General features: G+C 43.1%; 1 protein-coding gene and 1 long non-coding RNA gene across 8 annotated transcripts in view; one reads left to right on the forward strand and one right to left on the reverse strand.

Moving 5' to 3' along the window:
- Window positions 1-22150, reverse strand: part of LOC137638236 (lachesin-like) — a 47854-nt gene that overhangs the window by 4504 nt on the left and 21200 nt on the right. For 2 of the 6 annotated variants that reach the window (XM_068370307.1, XM_068370311.1), the window contains 7 exons: window positions 21155-21184; window positions 19579-19722; window positions 18217-18466; window positions 17581-17708; window positions 16662-16866; window positions 15731-15892; window positions 13804-13926 (listed from right to left, as the gene is read on the reverse strand). In XM_068370307.1, the coding sequence (XP_068226408.1) occupies window positions 13826-13926; window positions 15731-15892; window positions 16662-16866; window positions 17581-17708; window positions 18217-18466; window positions 19579-19722; window positions 21155-21184 (1020 nt within the window). In that variant the 3' untranslated portion in view covers window positions 13804-13825. The remainder of the gene's footprint in view (window positions 1-13803; window positions 13927-15730; window positions 15893-16661; window positions 16867-17580; window positions 17709-18216; window positions 18467-19578; window positions 19723-21154; window positions 21185-22150) is intronic. The other 4 variants (XM_068370308.1, XM_068370309.1, XM_068370310.1 and 1 more) reach the window with 4 other exon arrangements.
- LOC137638238 (uncharacterized) lies at window positions 209-18280 on the forward strand. 2 transcript variants are annotated; one of them, XR_011043941.1, is made up of 4 exons: window positions 209-487; window positions 13614-13674; window positions 13794-13969; window positions 14499-15290. It is a non-coding gene; the product is annotated as an uncharacterized lncRNA (long non-coding RNA). The 2 variants fall into 2 exon arrangements; XR_011043940.1 differs by lacking the exon at window positions 14499-15290 and adding an exon at window positions 18147-18280 and having other exon boundaries at window positions 211-487.

The raw sequence follows: 22150 nt of genomic DNA on the forward strand, positions 1-22150 counted from the left end.
GAATCAGTGGAACTTCCAAAGTTCAAACTTGCAGCAAAGTTTTTTTTTTTTTTTTTTAACTGTCAAAATAAGTCTCTATTAGGGCTTAAATATAACAGACCTATTTTAATGTTATTTATCAGGGTATTATACATTAATTATTCATTACCTCTCACACTGAAGTTTATTTCCATTCCTTATTGGGCTATTTTTCCCTGTTGGAGCCCTTGGGCATAATTATAGCATTCTTCTTTTCCAATTACAATTGTAGCTAGCTAGTAATGATGATTATAATAATAATAATAATTTATGTGAACTTTGCTCTTTCTTTTAGCTACCCCGTTCAGTGGAAGAGGGCAGAGATGAGTCACCACCATCTCATGAAATGGCTCATCACCAAACCTGTAAAGCTTTCCTCGGCTGTGCAGTACATATCTGTCTTTATTGTTATTTACTGGAAAGCTAATTCGTCGTCATTATTAAAGTTTCATAGGAATTCGTATCTTAGGTGAGTACCCCATACAGATCAAGTTAAAATGACATAGGAATAACATTAGGTACATATGTAGCAGTTTAAAAGTCAAGCTTTTAAAGTTATTTGTATTTTTCCTAACTATGCAAACCATTTACATAGGAGATAGATAACAGTGAAGCTGGAATACAGCCTTTAAAAATGATTACAAAATGTCAACAACTGCCTGCTAATTACCTACAGTAGTGGTGATGCAACCCCCAAGCAATCTCTATCAGCTTTCTGGGGGGGGGGGGGGGGTTTGGTGGGGAAAAATACAAATTAATGTTAAAAATTTGTCATTTGTTACTACACAAATACAGTACAAACCATTGTCCTTTACAGAGGAGATACATCCTGGAAATCTTAACTAAGGATACTCGGAACTTAGGCATCTGGGATGCCGTAAGAGTTGAGCATCTTTTCAGCACGTATACCAGTGGGTCCATGGCCTTGCATGTGTGTGCATGTATCTGCTTGAATTTCATTGTATATCTGGGTACATCATACTACCCCTCATGAGTGTGGGGAAAAAGACTTCTGTACTTTAGTATAGAAGAGCCAAAGCTGAATCAAAATTAAGTCCAGCTGGTAAGGTCTTCCAAGAGAGGGGAATACCAAAGAGGAAAGAGAAAAAAAAGGCCAATCAACCTCTCCTTTTCATCCCATTATCACATTTAATTCATGCCCTTAATTTGATGATGAAGGTCATGTGAAAGGAGCCACGGTAGCTTTACCACTCTCTGTGCAGCTACAACAGGCCCTAAAAGATTAGACCTGTTGGTTACACATCACGCCGGTAATGGGCAGTAAATGTCATCTGACATTTTCCCAATTTGACTTAAATACCTGCGCCACAGAGAAATTTTAATAAAGGCTGAAATAGTGCCTCGACCTTCGACTTCGGGCACTTGAGTCAGAGTTCTCTCTGAAGAAAAATCAGAGGGTGGTTAAAGGGTCCAGTTAATGGTGGCCCTTTCAGCCTAAAAGAAAAGTTCTTTGTTCTCGCTCCCATTATTTCCTTAGTGCTGACAAAAGGTCTTACAGGTGTGGTCTTTAAGTATAAAAGTAATAAAATTAGATTGGTATTTGCTTCCTCCCAGTTGGCGGCAGGAAGTAGAAAAAACCTGGATCCAAGTGTTGACTGATTCTAGTTTTTAATCCACAATACTGTTTATAAAGGACAGAACTTAGTCTTCCTGTCCCAAAATCGGGAATGTAAAATGAGTGCCTATACCTTGACTCCAGCTACACAATACAAGTGAGGCTTGGCCTACTGCTGATGCTACCTCAATTGTTAAAGGCCTGACTCTATGGGCGCCGGCCAGCGATAGACCTCTATCGCTGGCTCTGAGCAGAAACTTTAATCTGTACCTGGTCCATATCCAGCAATAGCCTTTTTCTGGCTGACTCTGAGCTGTCTTCCCCGTAATGGGAAAGCAAGTTTGTACCCACACTGAAAAGGTACTCCGAGAGATTTCCTTCTTTAGCGATGTCAAAGATTGAAGAACTCTTGGCTTGGACACCAGTGATAAATCCATGAGGAATTTTCAGACATATGATTCACACCATCTTCAAATCGATCCTCTCTTCAGTGAGATACCTGAGAATTCCTCATCAATAAGTTGATGCGATTCTACTGATTGGAGGAAATCTGGGTATATGGCAGGCCTCATTGGTCATGTGGAAGTGGAGACCTCTGAGAGTACTTATTAATAAAAGGTGCGGGTATTCTCTAAAGATTTAAAGGTTGCTCATGAATGGCAGAGGCAAGGGACTGACATTGCCCTAGCAATCAGGACAATGCCCTAGAGACTGACCATATATATTATATGATCAGCGCCCAAGCCTCCTCTCCACCCAAGCTAGGACCAGGGAGGACTCAGCAGATAGACCTGTAGACTCCCCCAACCTCAGCTCACAAGGATGGTTAGGTTGCAGACACTGAATCTGAGCGGGACTTGAACTTCCGTCTGGCAAACACCAGATAGAGACTTTACCTATCAGGCCACAACCCAAAAATCACAAAATTTAAGTAATTTATATTTTTCCTAACAGTACTTACCTCGAACTACTTTCTTTGGAGTATCTGGGTTCTCCTTCCCATCCGACCAGAGTTTTGTGTAGTTTACCCTAAACCCATTTTCTGAGGGGTAACCTCAGGCAGAGTGATACGCGCCCTGACGCTAACCCCGGGTCAGAGAGCATGCTTGCTCAGGTCTCGACCTCCAGTAAGTTCTTGGTAGCTAAGGTCTCTAAGAATACCAGGGGACACTCGGGGAAAGCAGGGTGGGCCATTACCCGAAAGTAGTTTGAGGTAAGTACTGTTAGGAAAAATACAAATTACTTAAAATTTGTGATTTGTTCCAACACGAAGTACTTACCTCGAACCACTTTCTTAGGAGACTTATACTTTAGGAGGTGGGCATGGCCCTAAACAGTTCTTGAGACCGTGTTGAAGAATATCCAGAGACCTAGAAAGGAGGCTAGGTTGTATTGACCCCATAGAAAATCGATAGAGAGGAAACTACACAAAAACCCATCTTAGTGTCTAAGAAACTCACCTGTGCAAGAAATTCTAGGGGACATGTCTTCCCCCCCCCCTGAGGTACTTTTCCCTGGCTCAGGGCCCTCTCAGAGCCCACTTGAAGCGGAAAAAGGGGAAGGCAGTACAAGGGGGTTTAAGGAACGAACCTGTGTGTCTTGTGCTTGTTACCCGCGGTTATCACTGAGGCTATACCTTTAAACCGTTTGGAGCGCGGAAACGACGGTACCTATTGAGAACTCATCCAGGGATTTTCTTGAATAGTCCTTCAAATAGTGAGCTGTGAAGGTAGACTGGTTTGCCCAGGTGCCTGCCCTCAGGATCTGGCCCACTGCCATATTCTTCTCGAAAGCCAATGTAGCTGAGCTTTCCCGGCGGGGTTATTCCTGCCTTACTGATGGCCCTGATGATGATCTGCAGCAGCCAGAAGGAGATGGTGTTTTTCAAAACTGGCTTTTTCACGAGGCCTGTGGAAACAAAAAGGCTTTTGATCTCGGGCCGGAGTCTGGCTGTCCTCTCCAAGTATTTCCTCAACGCCCTGACGGGACACAGGCGCAAATCCTTCGAGTCGTCTGACCGGGGGATTGCCGGAATTGAGAAACCTTCAAACCTGGGGTCCCCACACGGCAGGATTCTGGGTCTTCGCTACGAAGAAAGGGACGAACTTGAACGTGACTTCCTGCCAACCTTTCGAGTGAGCCACTTCGTAGGACAGACCATGGATCTCGCCCACCCGTTTAGCTGAAGCTAACGCCAGCAAGAAAACCGTCTTGAGAGTGAGATCCCTGTCCACGATGTCTTTCAGAGGCTTGAACGGGGGTTCGGATAACATTTTCAGGACCCTTGCCACGTCCCATTGTGGCACCTTCACAGCTTGGGGGGGCATGATTGTTCAAAACTTTTAATGAGCATTGAGATATGCCTGGAGTTACCCAGGTCTATACCCTTCAGGAGAAAAACTTGGCCCAGGGCAGCACGGACTCCCTTGATGGCCGGGATGGACATGTTTATCACGTCCCTGAGGTAAACTGGGAGGTCCGCTATCTGCGGGATGGAGGCCTTCAGGGACCTGATGTCCCTAGCAGTGCACTATTTGGTAAAAGTGGCCCACTTAGCCTGGTAGACCGCTGCTGATGATCGTCTCAGGTCACCCGACATCCTCGTTGCTGTACTCGACGAATAGCCCTCCCTCCTCGGGAAGCGCTTGATAACCTCCACGCGTGAAGGCGAAGGGACCTAGGATTCTTGTAGAATCTTTGGAAGTGTGGTTGCCGGAGAAGGTCTGGCCTGTCCGGAAGGGGCCAGGGCGGCTGTCGTGCTAACTCCCTTAGGTCCACGAACCATTCTCTCTCTGGCTACCGGGGCACTACCAAGGTTGTCCGCCCTTCTTACTCTGTTGAGGACCTGCCTGAGCATCCCGAAGGGGGGAAAAGCGTACACGTCGAGATTGTCCCAAGGATGTTGGAAGGCGTCCTCGAACGCCGCTTTTGGGTCTGGCACAGGAGAACAGAACAACCTCGTTGTGAAGAGGTCCATCACCGGCAAACCCCATTTTTGAATGACGGTTCTGGCTACTCCCAGGTGCAGAGACTATTCGGACCCTACCACTTGCCCCATCCTGCTGAGGCCGTTGGCGAGGACGTTCCTTTTCCCTGGAATGAACCTTGCCGAGATTCTGATCTGCTCCACTTCGGCCCACTACAGAAGTTCTAACGTGAGGATGCACAGCTGCTTCGACCTTAGGCCTCCCTGTTTCTTTATGTAAGCTACCACCGTGGCGTTGTTGCACATCAGAGCCACAGTGTTTCCCCGGAGTAGGTGGACAAACTCCTGGCACGCCCTTCGTACTGCCCTCATCTCTAGCACGTTCATGTACTGGATCTTCTCTTGGGCCGTTCAGCTCCCTCTTGCTGACTTCCCTAGGAGATGGGCACCTCGCCCCTCCTTCGATGCGTCCGTGAACAGGAGCATCTCCGGGGGTCAGCTGCAAAGGGCATCCCCTTGAGGATGTTCGTCCTGCAGCCCCACCATTCTAGGACCTATTTTGTCTTCGGGAACACCGGGACCACCTTGTGAGGGGAGTCCGTCTGGTTTCAGCTCTCTTTCATGTTCCACGGGACCTCCCTAAGCTTCAGCCTGCCCTGGGGGACCAGTTTTTCCAACGACACAAGGTGGCCTACCAGTCTCTGCCAGTCCTTCGCCCTCCTGGGTTGGTCCGTCAGAAAGGGGCGGAGGACCTGGTCTAAGTTGTCCATCCTTTCCGAGGAGGGGAAGGCTCTCACCAACCGGGAATCCAGGACCATTCCGAGGTAGGTCATCCTGGTGTAGGGTATCAGATGGGACTTCTTTAGGTTGATGGTGATCCCCAGAACGTTGCAGAACCGCAGCAGCTTCACGCCTTGCTCCTTCAGTACCTCCTCTGAGGCTGAAAGTAACAACCAGTCGTCTAGATACCGAATCAGGCGAATGCCCTGTTCCTGTGTCCAGACTGAGACTGTCGTGAAGACCTGGGGGGCTGTGGACAGCCCGAAGCAGAGGGTCTTGAACTGCAATGGTTGGGTACCCCATTTTACCCATAGGTACTTCCTGCTGGAGGGATGAACCGGGATTTGGAAGTAAGCGTCCTTGAGATCTATCGACATCATGAAGTCCCCTTCTCTCAAGGATGCCCAGACCGACTTTGGAGTTTCCATTTTGAGGTTGGGCTTGCAAACGAACTTGTTGAGGGCTGAGAGGTCTATGACCGGTCTCCACCAGGAACAGCCTGCTGTAGAACCCCGGACCTGAGTCCTGGACAGATTCCATTGCCACTTTTGCCCACATTGCTGAGACTTCTCCCTGCAGAGCTGTCTTTTTCAAGGGGTCCTTGGGGGCTAGCCACTCCGCCTGCTGGTCTGGCATCAGAAGTGGAGGGTCCGCTAGGAAGGGCAACCTGTACCCTTCCTTCAGTACTGTCACGGTCCACGGGTCCGCCCCGTTGTTTTCCCATGCTTGCCAAGAATGTTTGAGGCTTCGGCAGGAGTAGGGGACCTCCCTCCCTATCTTCTCCTTGAGGTGCGGCCTGAACGTCCCCTTCTTGACGCTGAGAACGATGGTCTATAGGTGGTTTGGGCCGAGGCTGCTCCCCTACGGGAGGGCTGAGATGACTGGGACCAGGCCATAGAAGAGTTGTCTCTCCGGGGCTGGCTAGGAGAGGCATGTCGGCGGTGGACCTTGTGTACGCCAGCTTTCTGACCGGGTGGGGTCTGGGCTCGTTCGGGTCCTTCATCTTTCTAACCCTCTCAATCGACTCCTCCACTGCCTTCAAGGGAAAGATAGCGTTGTCCCACAGGGTCAGGCTTCTCAGAGACCTGGCCTCTCTGTCCGGAAGCCGCCTAGTGATTTTACTCAAGACACATTCCCTCCTCTGCAGAACCTGGTTGGCGGCCATAGCTAGCGACTGGTAGGAGAGGAATTTCAGGGCCTTACCTCCCGAACTGATAAGTTCCTTGAGTAAGGCCTGAGTTTCTGGTTCCGTGAGATCGTATGAGGACTGGACGCCCACCAGTCCAGCCACGAGGAGACGTTGACCAAGTCCTTCAAAATCTCCTCCACCATGATCGCCTCCGAAGGAGAGAAGCCAGTCGGAGCTGTCGACGCCCTCTCTTTCGAAGCTCCCTGCCCCAACACGGCGAGTGACAACTCCAGTGCACAGGCACCTGCTTGCTGTCCCTCCGGGAGGTAAAACTTACTCTGGGACTTCAGGACCTGGAGTAGTTTGGAAGCACTCTGATTCTTGGGAGCCTCGGCGTGGTTGGCCACGATCTTGTCCACATGGGCTCTACCCAACTACACGTCTCTCGCTAAAGGAAGAGCCAAGGAGGGCCGCTGCTGGGTCGGGGCGTCCACTAGTCTATTGAGATTGGAACGCCATGATTCTTCGGAGGAGGGCTCCGGCTCGTCCAACCTGTGGTTGCTCCCGATGAGGCCTATTACCCCCCGATAGACCGATACTTCCGATGCCGAACCCTCACTATGGTGGTCAAGTTCTTCCGAAGAGCGCGCTGACGCATGCGACGGGGGTACTCCGGCGGAGGACCTCGCACATGGGGGAGTCCTGGACCGACCCTCTTGTGGGGGTTCTCACTGAAGGATGGACATCACTATTAGGACGGGGGCCTCCGTCCTAGGTTTATCACCCCTTCCGGAGGTCCACGTATCTGCGGGCCTGGCCGCCTAGGGAAGCCGTAGGTCACACTCGTGACGAGCTAGGTGAGCTTTTGAGGTCAGGACTCCACTGCCAGACCGAAGGGGCTACTTTCTCCGCTGGGCGGATGGAGCCGGAACCTAAGCAGACTTATGCCTGTCGACTGGACCCTGTAAGGCTGGATCCCTCCGTCGGTTGCCACTGCTGCCGGATGAGTACCTATCTGGGGAGCGCATCCTTGGGCGCCAACTTAAAGGCCCCGGCGCCGCAGCTAACTCCAGCAGCCTGTCGCGGTGAATCATCACCCACTCACCGTACGGGGAGGCACTTAGGAGGGATCCTGGGCGCCGACTCTCATGGCGCGATCTAGAGCGTGACAGCTTTCTGCGGGACTGTTCCCGCCGTCTCCTGAGCTTCCTCAGCACCTCTTCCTCCGAGGAGCAGGAAAGCTCTTCCACTGAGGAGACCGAAGACTCGTAGGCCCTCTTTGATGATCTCGCCTCTCACGTTGGTGTTGGAGGGTTCCTTCAACGCTCCGTGGACGGCGACGCCTGTAGAAAAACCTCCGGGAACATGGCCGACGGCGCGGGGGTGAGCGTGGACGCTCTTCCGTGGGGGACCAGGTCCCGAAGCCTTCCTCCATCCTCAGCGGTGACCTGAAAGGAGTCTTGGGAAGAGCCCACGCCGTGGGGTCCAACGGTGGGGAAAGCTCCTTCTCGACGTTGTCCTCGGCTGCAGAAGTGCCTGAAAAGCACGCCCAAGAGGCTAGTGTAGAATTAGGTACATTTTTCCCCCACTTGAGGTCATTAGAGGAGATGTGACCTGCTTGCACCAGGACTCCGTCTCCCGTACACACTTCCACCCCTCCCTCAGGCCCCTCACTCGCCTGGAACGATGCCACAACCCCACTATCCTGCAGCTCAGACTCTTGGGGGAGGGCAGCGGGCCTCTTCCCCGCAACGGACTTACCTCGTCCCCTACTCTGGGTAGGGGAGGGTGGAAGGGAAGCTCGGTCTGACGAAGTAAGGGAGGAAGGAACGCTCGGCTTCTTAGGCGACTTCTTCTTCTTGGTGCTATACCACACGCACTGCACCTCATTCCAGGACTCGAACTCCGGACTTGTGGCAGAAGGGGAACAAACACTGCCCCTGCACGAGGAACACAAGGAGTGCGGGTCAACTTCGAGTTTCGAGAGGAACGCTCCAGACAATTTACCGGCCATAGGCCCAGGACAACGGCGGGGATGCTCCATGAGGCAGGAGAAACCACTATGAGACACAAGAACGCACAGGGAAAGCACAAAGAGACGCGACCAGAGAACTTAATGGAGGTTGAGACCTGAGCAAGCATGCTCTCTGGCCCGGGGTTAGCCTCAGGGTGCGTATCACTCAGCCTGAGGTTACCCCTCATAGAAAATGGGTTTAGGGTAAACTACTAAACTCTGGTCGGATGGGAAGGAGATCCCAGATACTGTACTCCTAAGAAAGTAGTTCATGTTGGAACAAATGCCATTTAAGGGCACTGAGGGTCTCGCTTAGGTAAAGAGTGATTCTAGCTTTGCTGAATGATCCTCTAAGAGACAGGCCTGGTGGCAATCTGAATATGCCATGGCAACTCCAGAAATGTTGAATGTTGCCTCTAATTCCAAACTAGAACAAAACATTGAAATTTATTCAATCAGGGATGCACTCTGGACTATTCGCGATTCTTTGATCCCACTTATTCTCTGGGGATGTTAAAATAACCGAGAGACAACTCTCTGCATCCTTCTGAAAGTTGCCTGTCCCACACATTCCTTCTACTTGGAGCGTAGCCACCGAGAAGCAAACTACCGAAACCAAGAATTCACCAATAGTTAAGCAAATCATATTGAAGTCTTATTGTGTCACAAAATAGTAATCAGCCCTCTAGAACTGGACAAATGTCGAGGAGATATGGACTGCTTTGTTCCCCACCTGTCCAAGAGACACTGGTGTTCCTAGTTTGATTACTTCTTTAATGCCTGCAGCGCAGGAGGGATGCTTTCCCCCTTCCCGGCTCCGTCTTGAACCTATCCGTGAAGAAAGCTCAAGATGATGTATACATGCGGACCTGAGCTTCCAGCAGGCTGGCCTCATTAAGCCCTACTCTATACTTTGCTTATAGGCTCTATTCTAAAGAATCTGAGTGTCTGTCGGGGTTGCTGCCCTAAAGTCAAGAGATGTTGTGGGAAGTCCTGGAAGACATCTGGTGGCTCATGTTTGAAATGAGACGGACTTGAATGCTGGATGGACTAGTAACCTTTGGCTGAAAAAGGGAAAATGAAAGAGGGAAAAGAGTGCCATCTCTCTCAAGAGTGTTAGGAAATCCGGGATAGAATATCTTCCTCTCCCATGGATTGCGTCTCTCCTAGACCTCTCAAAATTTTTGACAGGGCGAGAATACATCTGTCACTGTGGCGGAGGAAAGGAATTTTCCAGTTCTGTCAATATTAGCCTACAGGCTGAGTGTTTAAACTCCAAAATCTGTTGGCAAAGCCTCCTGTGAAGACAATAGAGAACGGGTTATGGTTCAGACTCGAGCAGCAGGTGTGATGCCTTAAACCCTTAGCTCACCTACTAAGGTACATTGTCTTCATGAAGTCTCAAAGCCTAGTTGTCTAATCATTTGGCTTCAATTTTCAGGTTGGAATGTGCTCGTGGAATAAAACTTTTTACCATATGCAAGAGATTTCTCATACCTGAAAGATCTGAAGGCAAAGCCTGGATTTCAATTGACTGGGAGGGATCCTTTCTAATCAAGCCTGGACTTCTGCGCGAATGGAAAACAAGGTCATTGACCTTTTACAAAAAGGGGTCCAATATGTCATAAGAATGCAAGGAAGAGGAAAAAAGTTGGACAAAATGAGAAAACAGATCCTTCCCCTTTTTTTTCGGGATCGCTGGCCTGGGAAATGTCATCTAATCCGAGAAGCAACCTATTCCTTATGGTACTCTACATGGGGTAATCTAGGTGAGGTAATGGTCATTCTTTCACGAGGCTCACAATCCTACCTCGAAAGATTAACTTTACTAGCGGCACCTGAAGAAGGCTAATTAATGGTAGAAGATATCGACTGGCGTGATTGCGAATCTCCCACTCTTTCGATAGCCTTTGAAACTTGGGGCAATCGGCATCTAGATTTTAGGGTGTGATTGGTTCGGTAAAAGAAAACTTGAAGGACCAAAACCTTTACCATGCCGCCGACAGCCTCAAAGATGTTACTACTCACGATATCCAAGGGACCCGCAGCATTGAGTAAGAAGGCAAGGATATTTGACCAAACGTTAACCACAGTCTGTTGAATAAAATTGATCGCCATTACACCATGCTCACATTGACTGCTGAATGTAATGGGTTGAGAACGAGATCCTAGTCGATACCTGAATATTTATCATGCCTAAAGCCTCCACTGGTTGACTGACCAGGAAATATGCAACGAGGCTTTACAGCATGGGCTGTACCATTGAGATTTACTTGGAACCCTCTCCTCTCTTTCTGAAGGAAAGCCCTTTTTGGGTCCTCAGGAAGGGCAACTTACGAGAGGCAAGACCTAAGTGAAGTTCAATTCATCGTTTGTGTAGCCAGTGCAATTCTTCTTGGAACCCTTTCATTGCCAGAGCCGAAGGGAGGGGAAGAAGAAGTTGAAAGACCTCTCACACTATTCCCCAGAGAGGAGAGCATTATAAAGGTGAAAACTAGATAAAATGTTTCTGAAAGGCCACTGCAAATCTCAACGATGTCAAGACTTCTTGAAAATTCCAAGGGTCTGTACATCTACTCAATTGTTGAAGTATCCTTGCCCTTTACATAAGAGTACCCATAATGCAGATCATTCTATAAGAGTACCCATAATGCAGATCATTCTAAGTTGTGAGCTTTCTGAGAGCAAAGAAACAAGACTTCTCAGTCTGGAGGCCCCAGGTTTGGGATCTAAGGATAAATTTTCTTAAATCAGCAGGAAGCTATGGAGATATTTCTTGTTTCTTCTACTCCGAAGAGAAGAGGGCATTAGACCCTTGCTACAATAGACTCTGAGTTCTAGTCTATCAAAGCTACCTCTGTGGTCTGGGGCATTGGGGAAGAGAAGAATCCTAGAGGTAAAGTACCTTCCTACTTCCATATATGTTGCACACTTTCTACACTCCTTCGGAAAGTATTCCCAATAAAAAGAGGAAAAAGATCCAGACAACAATGCCTTCCTAATGGATGGGAGTTCTGCAAAATGTGTCTGAAGGAAGTGGAGACGTGTGTTAAGAGAACTTGTCTGCTATGGTGCTTCTGTATAGAGAGTAATGTTCAGGAAGATGCAGACAAGTTTGCAGTGAAGATGCTCCCATGGAAGCGCACTTGGGAGACACTCGTCTGGGAGACATGGCGAAAAGGAAGGAGCCCTGTATGCTAGTCTGGTAGGGCTGCTTGTAGAGGAGAGACTCTGGGGGTAGCGGGTCTGGGATCCTTGTCGGTGAGGTAGACATGCCAGAAGAGATGATGGCAAGTCTGGGTTAGCGCATCTGAGAGAGATGTAGCTAGGTGAAGCCAGTCTGGAAGCACTTCTTGGGATGAGCCTGGAAGACGCACTAGAAGAGTAGGCAAATCTAGGAGTGAGCATTTGAGAAGCGAATGATAGGGTACACGCTGGTGAGGTTCATAGTGAAAGAGGTTCTAGTAGAAGCAAGTCCTGAAGAGACGAAATCTTTGCAAGGGAAACTCCTCAATGAGGCGTGTCTGGGAGAGAGAATTGGTGAGTCTTCTCCTGAAGGTCTGGACAAAGTAGACTGCCTACAAGAGGGGTGTCTACAATCCTCCTCTTCACAGACGTTGAGTAACAGTCTTGCGAGTTTACTCCATAGAGCAACACTCGACAGGATAACTCCTTCATTGGTAACAAGGGTCAGGCACTCTCTACTAGACCTCCCATCTGGAGAAGCAGGAAATGAAGGGCACATCCCTCAGGAAGGAAAACCTTTCCCTTCAAAGCCTCCGAAGGTGGAAGGAAGACTCCACATGCCGCTATGAGGACATTGGAGGTGGCTGCAGGAAGTTCTAGAAGTTCCAAGATAATCTGGAGAAGCAGGAATTGAAGGGTACTTCGCTCGGGAAAGGCACCTGGGAGAAGACTCTTCCCTCAGAAGCCTCCAAAGGTAGACTGGAGACTATGCAGCTTCTCCAAGGACACTGGAGGCATCATTAGGAAGGTCTAGAAGTTCCAAGATCATCTGGGTGAGATCCTCCTCTGAAAAGGAAAGATCTGGCAAAGTTGTAGAAATCTTGTGAGCACATTCTGAAGAACTAATGCTCTGGAGGAGATTTCCAGAAGGGAAGGGCGTGGACTTGAAGCTGAAAAAGGCACCCGCAGTTACCGGTAGTTCCATGCAAGGGAACAATCCTCTAAAAAAGAGGCAAGTCTCCCCTGAAGATCCCTTAACACAGCGAGGGGTGAAGAGGATATCCCGAAGAGTAATAGACATTTCTTTCAAAGGGATTCCCCTCTTGGCTGAACATTGGCCACAGGAAAGGATAGAAGGGAAGTATCAGTGTCAAGGCTGACCCTAAGGCCAAGGCAAATTTGTTTTCCACTGAAGATTGCTTCCCCAAGGACAATCACCCAAACTTGAGAAGGGTCTAAAAGTCCAGTCCCCTGATAACCAGGCAGGGACGAAATCAAAAGGCTACAAATACTGACACACTTATCACAATCACAAGCAGCCCTTGGTTGCAGTCAAATCCTCTGTAGGAAAGACCCAGGGGAAGAAACACTTCTTACACTCGAGAAGGCGCGGATGAAAACCCCTTCTAAATACACATGCCATTAACACGCTGGAAAATAAAGAAAGTGAAGTATGCCGAAACTCCAGCCAGTGGGAATGTCTGTTATCACTGACGAATGATATCGTAATAAGTTTGCTGGTAAGCCAGCGGCAGGGGGGGTGAGATGCCTCCCCGCTACCAATAGGTAAATACCGGTCAGTTGCCGACACCTCGTCATAATTTTTAATTGCTGTATTCCAGCTTCGGTTGTCTATCTATGTAAAGGACGATAGTTTTTATTTGTTTAGGAACAAACTTTTCAAGAGAAGTATTCCATTTCCTGCAGCCTTATATTACATAATGTTTAGGAGAAATTCTCCTTGTCACGTTCCCTTAAAATTCTACTTAGTGCCTTACATACACGGTAGTGAACATGTACTTAGCACAAAGACCTACAATCACACATCCATAAGTGAAGTTAACCTAGCATATCCTCACATGTAATGTATACAGCAGTGAATAACAAAGTGTTCACAGTAGTGTAGGAAAGTGTTTTACGAGTGTGAAAAGCTTTATAATAAAAGCCTGTAAATTATGAAAAATAAGGTTGCACTGCTTTTCAGGAAATAATGCCACTCCCAAGGGGTCATGGAATGTAACCTTTACAAAAAGCGGGGGATAACTGTAAGCAAACAAGATTTATAAACAATGAATATATATTACTTGTCAATTTCAATTTATCAAAGCAAATGGACTGTAAATGAATAAAACTCAAGGGTATAGACTATTTTTTTTTTTCCCAGGAAAACATACCTGCTACAGAAGGAACTATTCTCTACCAGTGACATAGAGTCACCATAAGAACAGGGACGAGCACGAGCAGGGAGGCGATGCTTGCGGCTGAAGCACCACTTATTTTGGTTGGCTGTGCCACTTCTGTTTCAGGGAGATTTTAAAAGGGAGAAAATTTTAAATGAAAGTTAGTATTTTTCACATTATTAATAATAGAATATTAAATTGGCCGGATAAAAATTATTTTCAATATACATAATACATAAAGGGTAACTTATATAAGACAAAAGCTAGTTAAACTTATTTACATAAAATGGATACTAGTGTTACAGGATATTAGTACACACATGAACACACAAACAAACGACTCTGGAAAAAGCTGATGATTATAATGCGACAATATCACTTACGATTAGTTAAAAAGTACAAAAATGGTATTACTCCTTTGAGACACGTCGCAAAATGTTAGTTAGGACTGCGATTCGAATTATTACATATATTTTAATTTAATTAAATTTACTCTCAAACTTACATACAGTTTATGCATTAAGTAATACCATTTGTTTCTTTGTTATTTATATAGCTGCTCTAATTTAGCCCCACGCAGATGGCTTGATTTTTGTTAAAAAGACGGAAAGATTAGTAAGACGTTGTACAAGAGGTTATACAGGTTAAACAAAGGAAAGTAAGAAGGATTTTCTTATCCATCCTCACAGGGATAAGGATGCAGGACTGAAAGACTGATACCCATATAGATGGCAGGCTCAAAGCCTTAAGCGGAAGAATAATAGAAGCGAAGCATATTTGAATTTTACAGCAATACAATTCTTGTAATATGAAAGTTCTATAAACAACCTTATGTAAATAAAACAGTGCATTTACATTATTAGTTGCTTTCCTTTCCCCTTTCAATATTATAATTAAGAAGTCAAATACATTATAGTTTTATTATAAAGATTAAGATTGACCTACTTTTCTTCCCCCTCCCACATATTTACTTTACTGGTGATATTAATTCAAATCTTTCTCTTCAGCAACACTTGTAGGTCAATTGGATGGATTAAAATTCTGTTGACACAAAGGGAAAAATATGAGATTCCTAGATTCAATTGATGTACTGTAATAGAGATAAAACTTAAATAAAAAAAAAAAAAGGGAGAAAAATGTAAAAAAATATCATGCAAATATGAGTTAGCTGGATTAGTATAAAGCAAATGAAAGAAATTAAGAAAGGTCCCTAAGGCTCTGCGTTATATTTCAAAGAGAATTCTGAAGTCAATGAATCTTTCAGAAAACATGTACAGGTATTTGCTCTTTATGGTCTTAAAGAATTTGTGCATTAGTGATGGTATGGGAACTGAGCGGGGGGGACAATAAAATTAGAGATTAGAAAAACATGAGTTATTTTCAACACGTTAAAAAGATCGCAAGTTCAAATATATGTCAAACGAAGTTCCATTTCCCTCAAGAATTTATTTAATTTGAACAGAATAAAAGGTCGCAACTTGAAATTCATGTCAAACGAAGTTCCATTTACTTTAAGAATCACTTGAATTTTTAAACCAATAAAGGTCTCAACCGTGTAAAGTTCCATTTGCATTAATAATCACTTTAATCTTTACATATTGAAGGTCATAACTTCAAACACATTTCAAACAAAGTTCCTTTTGCCTTAAGAATCATTTTAATCTTAACATCATTAAAAGTTCACAGCTTCAAATACGCAATTTAAAATACATGTCAAATGACATTTCAAGACATTAAAAATTCCAACTTCAAATACACGCCAAATAAAGCTCAAATTGCCTTAAGAATCACTTTGATTTTAACGCCAAGACAGAAAACCTCTTAAACTTCCAATCAGGGAGAGAAGAAGAATGAGAAAAATAAAAAGGTTATTGCTGCTTGTGGGTGTGCAAATGCCACAGCAGGGTCTCTATTGACAAACCTTGGACCGAGGGGCTTGAGGAACGCTCACTCTCTCCGACAAAGGTTGAGGCAGGGAGTTGGGATGTGGTTGTGGGTGGGGTATTGGTAGAGGTGGGGGTGAGAATAGCGGTAGTAGGGATGGGGGTGGTAGTGGTAGTGGTAGAGATGGTGGTAGGTAGAACTTCCATGCACCAATGGAAAGTGAGAAAAAAGATCAATTTGGGGCAAAAAAAATCTTGACAATTTTCTGTGGTCATAAGGACTGCGTCAGTAATTTAGAACATAAAAATGATTAAAAGAATTGTTTTTTTTTTATCTAACAATGCAAATAATGTGTTATATCTGTGAACATTTTATACAAACAATCGGATTTACAGTCTCTTCGTACCTTCTTCACACACACAACTTTTATTTAGATACAAGCCATCCATTCTGCAAATATTTACATTCATAGGAACTATTGGTAATTAATTCATCACAAAAATGTGTCAACATCAAAAGATTAACATCAGATCACTATGTGATATTCATGGTAATCTGAAATCTTGCCAATTCTATTGGAATTATGCTATATGGATAACAATTAATATAACTCCGCCATAATAGCTAGGTATTAGCTGTGGAAAATGTGGTAGTTATGAATTAATTAAACATATTTAGTATTATATATTATACAAATTAATTAAACGCATTATATACTAACGTTAAAATAAATATTGGTGAGCTTTTATATTATACATTTAAACACTAAGTTATTTACACAGGAACATTATTATGTACAAGTTAAATGATACCTATGTAAATTTAGATATACAAAATTATACAAAATGTAAAAGTGTTAAATCTTGCGTTTTGATGTAGCATTTAGTAGTATAATGTAATTTTATACACTCATCTCATCATCTCAATCCCTTTCAATCTTCCAAAACTTTTTTAATTTTCTGTCTCACCTTTTCTAGTAGAAAATGAGAACTCCGCACTGTCTCCCCACATGTATTGGTTCTTGATTTGAACCATGGCATTGTAGTCTGTGGCTGCTTCCAGTTCGCCTAGTGTGTGCTTCAAAGTATGTTTTAAGCCATTCGTTTCCATATTTCCGTTAACTTCATGGGTCATGTCGATCCATTCTCCTGGCTCGTCGGTCGAATCGTTGGCCTAGGGTGAAGAGTTTAAAAGTAACTCATGAATGGAAAATTCAAAGGAATGATAATTCCTAGCAGGACAAGGCCCTGGAGAATGACCACACACATATATACATGATCAGTGCCCAGCGCTCCTCTCCACTAAAACTAAGACCAAGGACAGCCAGGTTATGGCTGGTGATGACTTAAAAGGTAGACCTACTGGCTCTCCCAACCTCCCATCTTTAACTCACAAGAAACTAACTTGGGCGTATCTCAAATCCCGTCCAGCAGATAACCATGCAAAGATGCTTCCAATAGACTAACACAGCAAAGGGAAAACAGTAAATAGTGATTGAGTATATATTCAATGCTAGCTATAATTATATATTTTACATTTTTAAGATATGATAGGATAATATTTGCCTTGAGACAGTAAGGTTTATACAAACCCAACCACTGAGGGGAGCAAGCCAGCCTCAACTTGGAGCTGGTCCTAAGCCCGGGTAAATGGGGAGGGTTGGCGGCAGGACAGGCATCCAGCCATGAAAAATTACCCAGAACCAATATGGCCAGTGGAGATTGTGAACATCGACCCCACATAAAAGTGGGAAAAGATGCAGACAAAGAAGACCGTAAGGTTATACAGTAGCCACAAACACACTCGGAACCACATTCTCCTTCCGGAAATTATAGTGAAGAGAAAAATTTGGCATATCTGAAATAAGTGGCTCCTTTAGTATATTACCTTGGCTTTTCTGTATTTGAGACGGTATTCGGTGATGGGGTAGTAACTTTCCGTCTCCCATGTGAGGGTGTAGCTGTTCTCTTCTCCTCCATTGGGACTGCTCGTGAAATGAGGAGGTTCGGGGTGGCCTGCAGGAGTAATTTTTAGCATAAGACAAGTATAAATGAAAGAATGAAACTCTTTGGAAAATCTTATTAATAAACATCATAAACATCAGCAATTCTTTTTTTATTTGAACAGACTGACATAAGCCTCTCTCCATAGTTCACATATGGAAGATCTAGTGTTATTGTTCTTGAAATATTTTATATTAATCGTTGTTCATTACTTCTCTTGTAGTTTATTCATTTATTTCCTTTCTTCACTCTACTATTTATCCCTGTTGGAGCCCTTGGGCTTATAGTATCCTGCTTTTCCAACTAGAGTTGTAGCTTACCTAATGATAATAGTAAATATTTTGCTAATTTATAATGATATTTTGGCAGGTACATCAAGTTTTGGAATACCAGATCGTCAAATGATAATAATAGTAAATATTTTGCTAATTTATAATGATATTTTGGCAGGTACATCAAGTTTTGGAATACCAGATCGTGGCAACACAAAAACATAACAACGAAGGAAGAGCAAAATTACCACTGAGAGAAATAGAAGACTCGACGATGCCAAATTTGTTTTCAGCTGAGCAGGTGTATTCGCCAAAGTCCTGTTGCTCAATCTGGGTGATTTTGACCGAGTAGCGACGTCCACCATTCTGCTGTTCCTCGATGTGGCTGTCAATGGCCAGAGGGGTTCCATCCTTGGCCCATTCTACCTTTGGGGTGGGTCTGGCGTGGACAATGCATACAAGTTCAACTGTGTCGCCGTCTTCAGTTCGTACCATGTCCTTAAAAAAAAAAGGAATGGCAAATTGTAACATACAATGGTAATGTAAATAACCATGGTTCGCTGGTTCACACCATTTCTTAAAAATATTGTATTGAATTACAAATTGTAACAAAAAATTAATTTAATGTGTATGACTTGCGATATACTGAACTACTGATTCTACTTAAAATAATCTCAATGTAAATTTTAGTTTGCCAAGATTCTACTTGAAAAATAATTTTAATGTAATTCATGGTTCAAAAAACAAAAAAAAACCTAAATGTAAATTGTAGTTTGGCAAGATTCTATTTAATAAATTAATTTCAACGTAAATCTTAGTTTGACAAGATTATATTTAATAAAATAATTTCAATGTTAAACGTATTTCAGGAAATCAAATAATTTCAATGTAAAATGTAGTTTAGGAAATAAAATAATTTGAATGTAAATCATAGTTTTGGCAACATTCTACCTATTAAAATAATTTCAATGCAAACTGTAGCTCAGCAAATAAAATAATTTCAATGTAAATCGTAGTAAGTTAAGAAGTTGAACATAATTTTATTATGCCAAAGTTTAGTTTTCAGTTTCCTTGGAATTTGATATTTAATTCTGTATTATTAAATGGCCCGTTAGTACTTTCCACAACACGATTAAACAATTTTTCTTTTATTACAAATGAGCAATATCCATTAAAAACCATACGATTGAAGTCCTGCTTTTACCTTAACGTTTAGATCTCCAAACCTTTTGACTTTAAAAACTTCAAATAACTTGAGAAATTTTAACCCTTTTACCCCCAAAGGACGTACTGGTACGTTTCACAAAAGCCATCCTTTTACCCCCATGGACGTACCGGTACGTCCTTGCAAAAAAATGCTATAAGAATTTTTTTTTTTATATTTTTGATAAATTTTTGAGAAAATTCAGGCATTTTCCAAGAGAATGAGACCAACTTGACCTCTCTATGACAAATATTAAGGCTGTTAGAGCAATTTAAAAAAAAATATACTGCAAAATGTGCTGGGAAAAAAACAACCCCTTCGGGGTTAAGGGTTGGGAATTTCCAAATAGCCTGGGGGTAAAAGGGTTAACCAATAAACAGTACATATTTCGCGTATAAAATCTTACCTTTTCGGTAATGATTTCTGGAGGGTATTCTACGACAACAGACATGTAATCAGAAGCTGGTTCTCCAATGCCATTATCAGCTGTGCAAACGTAGGTACCTTCAACGTGGCGGTCGACCTCGGCCAAGGTGATGCTGTAACCCTGCTTTGAACAAAGAAAATAATGTGTGACTGGAATATAAGTGGCATTCATTTAATGGTGTATATGAATATGTTAAGAAATTTGAGTAAATATTCACGTTTTACTTGTGGTTACTCTTGGTTATTACTTCATATTATAATCCTCATTTTTTTTTAGTGCTGTATACAGAAATGGATTAAAACTAAGTAATTACTGTACTATAATTTGTCTGAATGCGACCTGGTCTCTAAAAAAAAAAAAGTTATTAATAATTCATACTTGTGTACAGTATATCTGCTGGAGGAAACAAGCAAGTATTTGATAAATAATGTGTTACTAAATAGTACAGTAGAATTAGTGTGCGTATTGATGCTCAAAGGCGTCAAGATTAGTACATGTTTACTGTGAAAGTATACATTTGATTTAAAGAACTACAGAGGTGACTTTCCAAGTGAACGTATAATAAGAGACCAAAAGGATAAGAATATTTGACAAAAGGACAAAGTGACATTGTGTACAGTACTTTTTTTTTTAAACAGAGCTGCCTAAGAAGTTTATATAAATTCCATAAGATCTAGAAAGCCTTGCATAAAGATGCAACAAAACAGCCATCTACTTCCCCTGAGGATTTTCTAAGACAGTCATAACTATAATATTTTTAAGCAATTTTGCATCATGTAACTTCACTATTCAAACGAAAAGACATACTGTAATTGAAAGCGAAGGCACGAAAAGACCCTTTCACAGCTGGAGTAACTGCATACACAAATAAAGTATGTGGGCATGAAGTCAACACAAATGAATTCAATAGGCCAAGCGCTTTTGCTCTACTCACAACCTACTGAAGACACCCGAGCAAAATTGGTATTCGTAGAAAATACTAACAATACATCTGAGAAGTGCACTTATTCATTCCTTATACGTTATCAACTGACTGGAATTTAATACAGCTGAAGACTTATGAGAGTTATTCTTTTCATTAAGCTGTTCAAACCTCAAGATAGTGGGATATAGGACTATCTCATACACAATTACTCAAGAATATTGTGCAATCGGAGAATTTCCAGTTTGACGTCCAGTAGTTTTACGGTAGAATACAAAGACAATACATAGGTGATAACTAAAGTTGCTAACTGAAATGCAGTTGTTCCAACCACCAAATAATGTGCGGGATTGAAGAATATTTAGACTAAAGTCCACATTATTAATAAGTTCTTGATGTTATAGATACTGTCATGGCCAATATGACCAAGGACAGGTGTGTTTACCATCACTTTTTACAAAGTTAAAGACACAGGAATTGCAATAGCAGGGTTAGTTCTATGGAACAACGAACTTCTAATAAGGTGTAAAGGACGATCACACAAAAGTGGAACTAATAAGTCTGCCAAGAGGAAAGTGCAAAGCTATGAATGAGATCAATAAATAAAAACGTTCTGATTTATGAGAGACTTACAGGAGGTACTGTTGAGGACGATGAAGATACCTGGAGCAATTAATACCAAATATAGCTAAATATTTTTTGAGGTTAGTGACCAATTTCAATATAAACAGGGTAGTGACCAAATTTAACATAAAAACAAGGATGTATGGAAATAAAAAAAACACTTAGTTTCTACTATTAGTAATATGATAATTTGTCCATTACACGTAACGTTCCATATTAGGAAAAGTAAAGGTTTTTTTTTCATTAAGGCAGCAGACTAATCTTGACGCCTTAGAAAGGAATCACACTAATAATGGAACTGATTCAACTTAACTTTCTTTATACTTTGATGTTTAAAAGAACTTACAATGTTCAAAGATAGAGTTTTTGATGAAAAGTAACTCTCATATCAATAATTTTGTGTTAACTTATTTAAGCTTGATAAAACATAATGGGGAATTTATACTGTATTTCTTCACACACATTTCCTATAGACAAAGCGAAATTTAAAAATGAGAAAAATTTCCAAAATACAGGTATATCTAAAATGATATTTTCATAATAAAATAAATTTTTGAATATACATACCCGCTGGATATATAAGAATGGCTAAAGTCTCTAGACGCCCGGCAGAAAATTCAAAATCTCGCGGCTATCGCAGATATGCCAGGTGTACACTAGCGCCCTCGCGGTACTACAGGTAGAACTATATCAAACCCTTCAGATCTTCCATGCCCCATGGACTCTAGAGGGGAGGAGGGTGGGTTTTTAACTTATTTAACCAGCGGGTAAGTATATTCAAAAATTTTTTTATAATGAAAATATTTTTAAATATAAAACTTACCCGCTGGTTATTTAAGAATGGCTGATTGACACCCTTGGTGCCGGGTCAGAGACAGCTACATAATTGGAATTTCACTTGAGTTAAATAATCAACTAAAGAGATTCTCACCTGATAAGGAAGCTGACTGCAATGATACTCTGCCTCATTTTGTCTGCTATCCTTAGGAGATCCAGCGGTCCACC

This window comes from Palaemon carinicauda, chromosome 3, assembly GCF_036898095.1.
Source record: "Palaemon carinicauda isolate YSFRI2023 chromosome 3, ASM3689809v2, whole genome shotgun sequence".
NCBI classification, from domain to species: domain Eukaryota; kingdom Metazoa; phylum Arthropoda; class Malacostraca; order Decapoda; family Palaemonidae; genus Palaemon; species Palaemon carinicauda.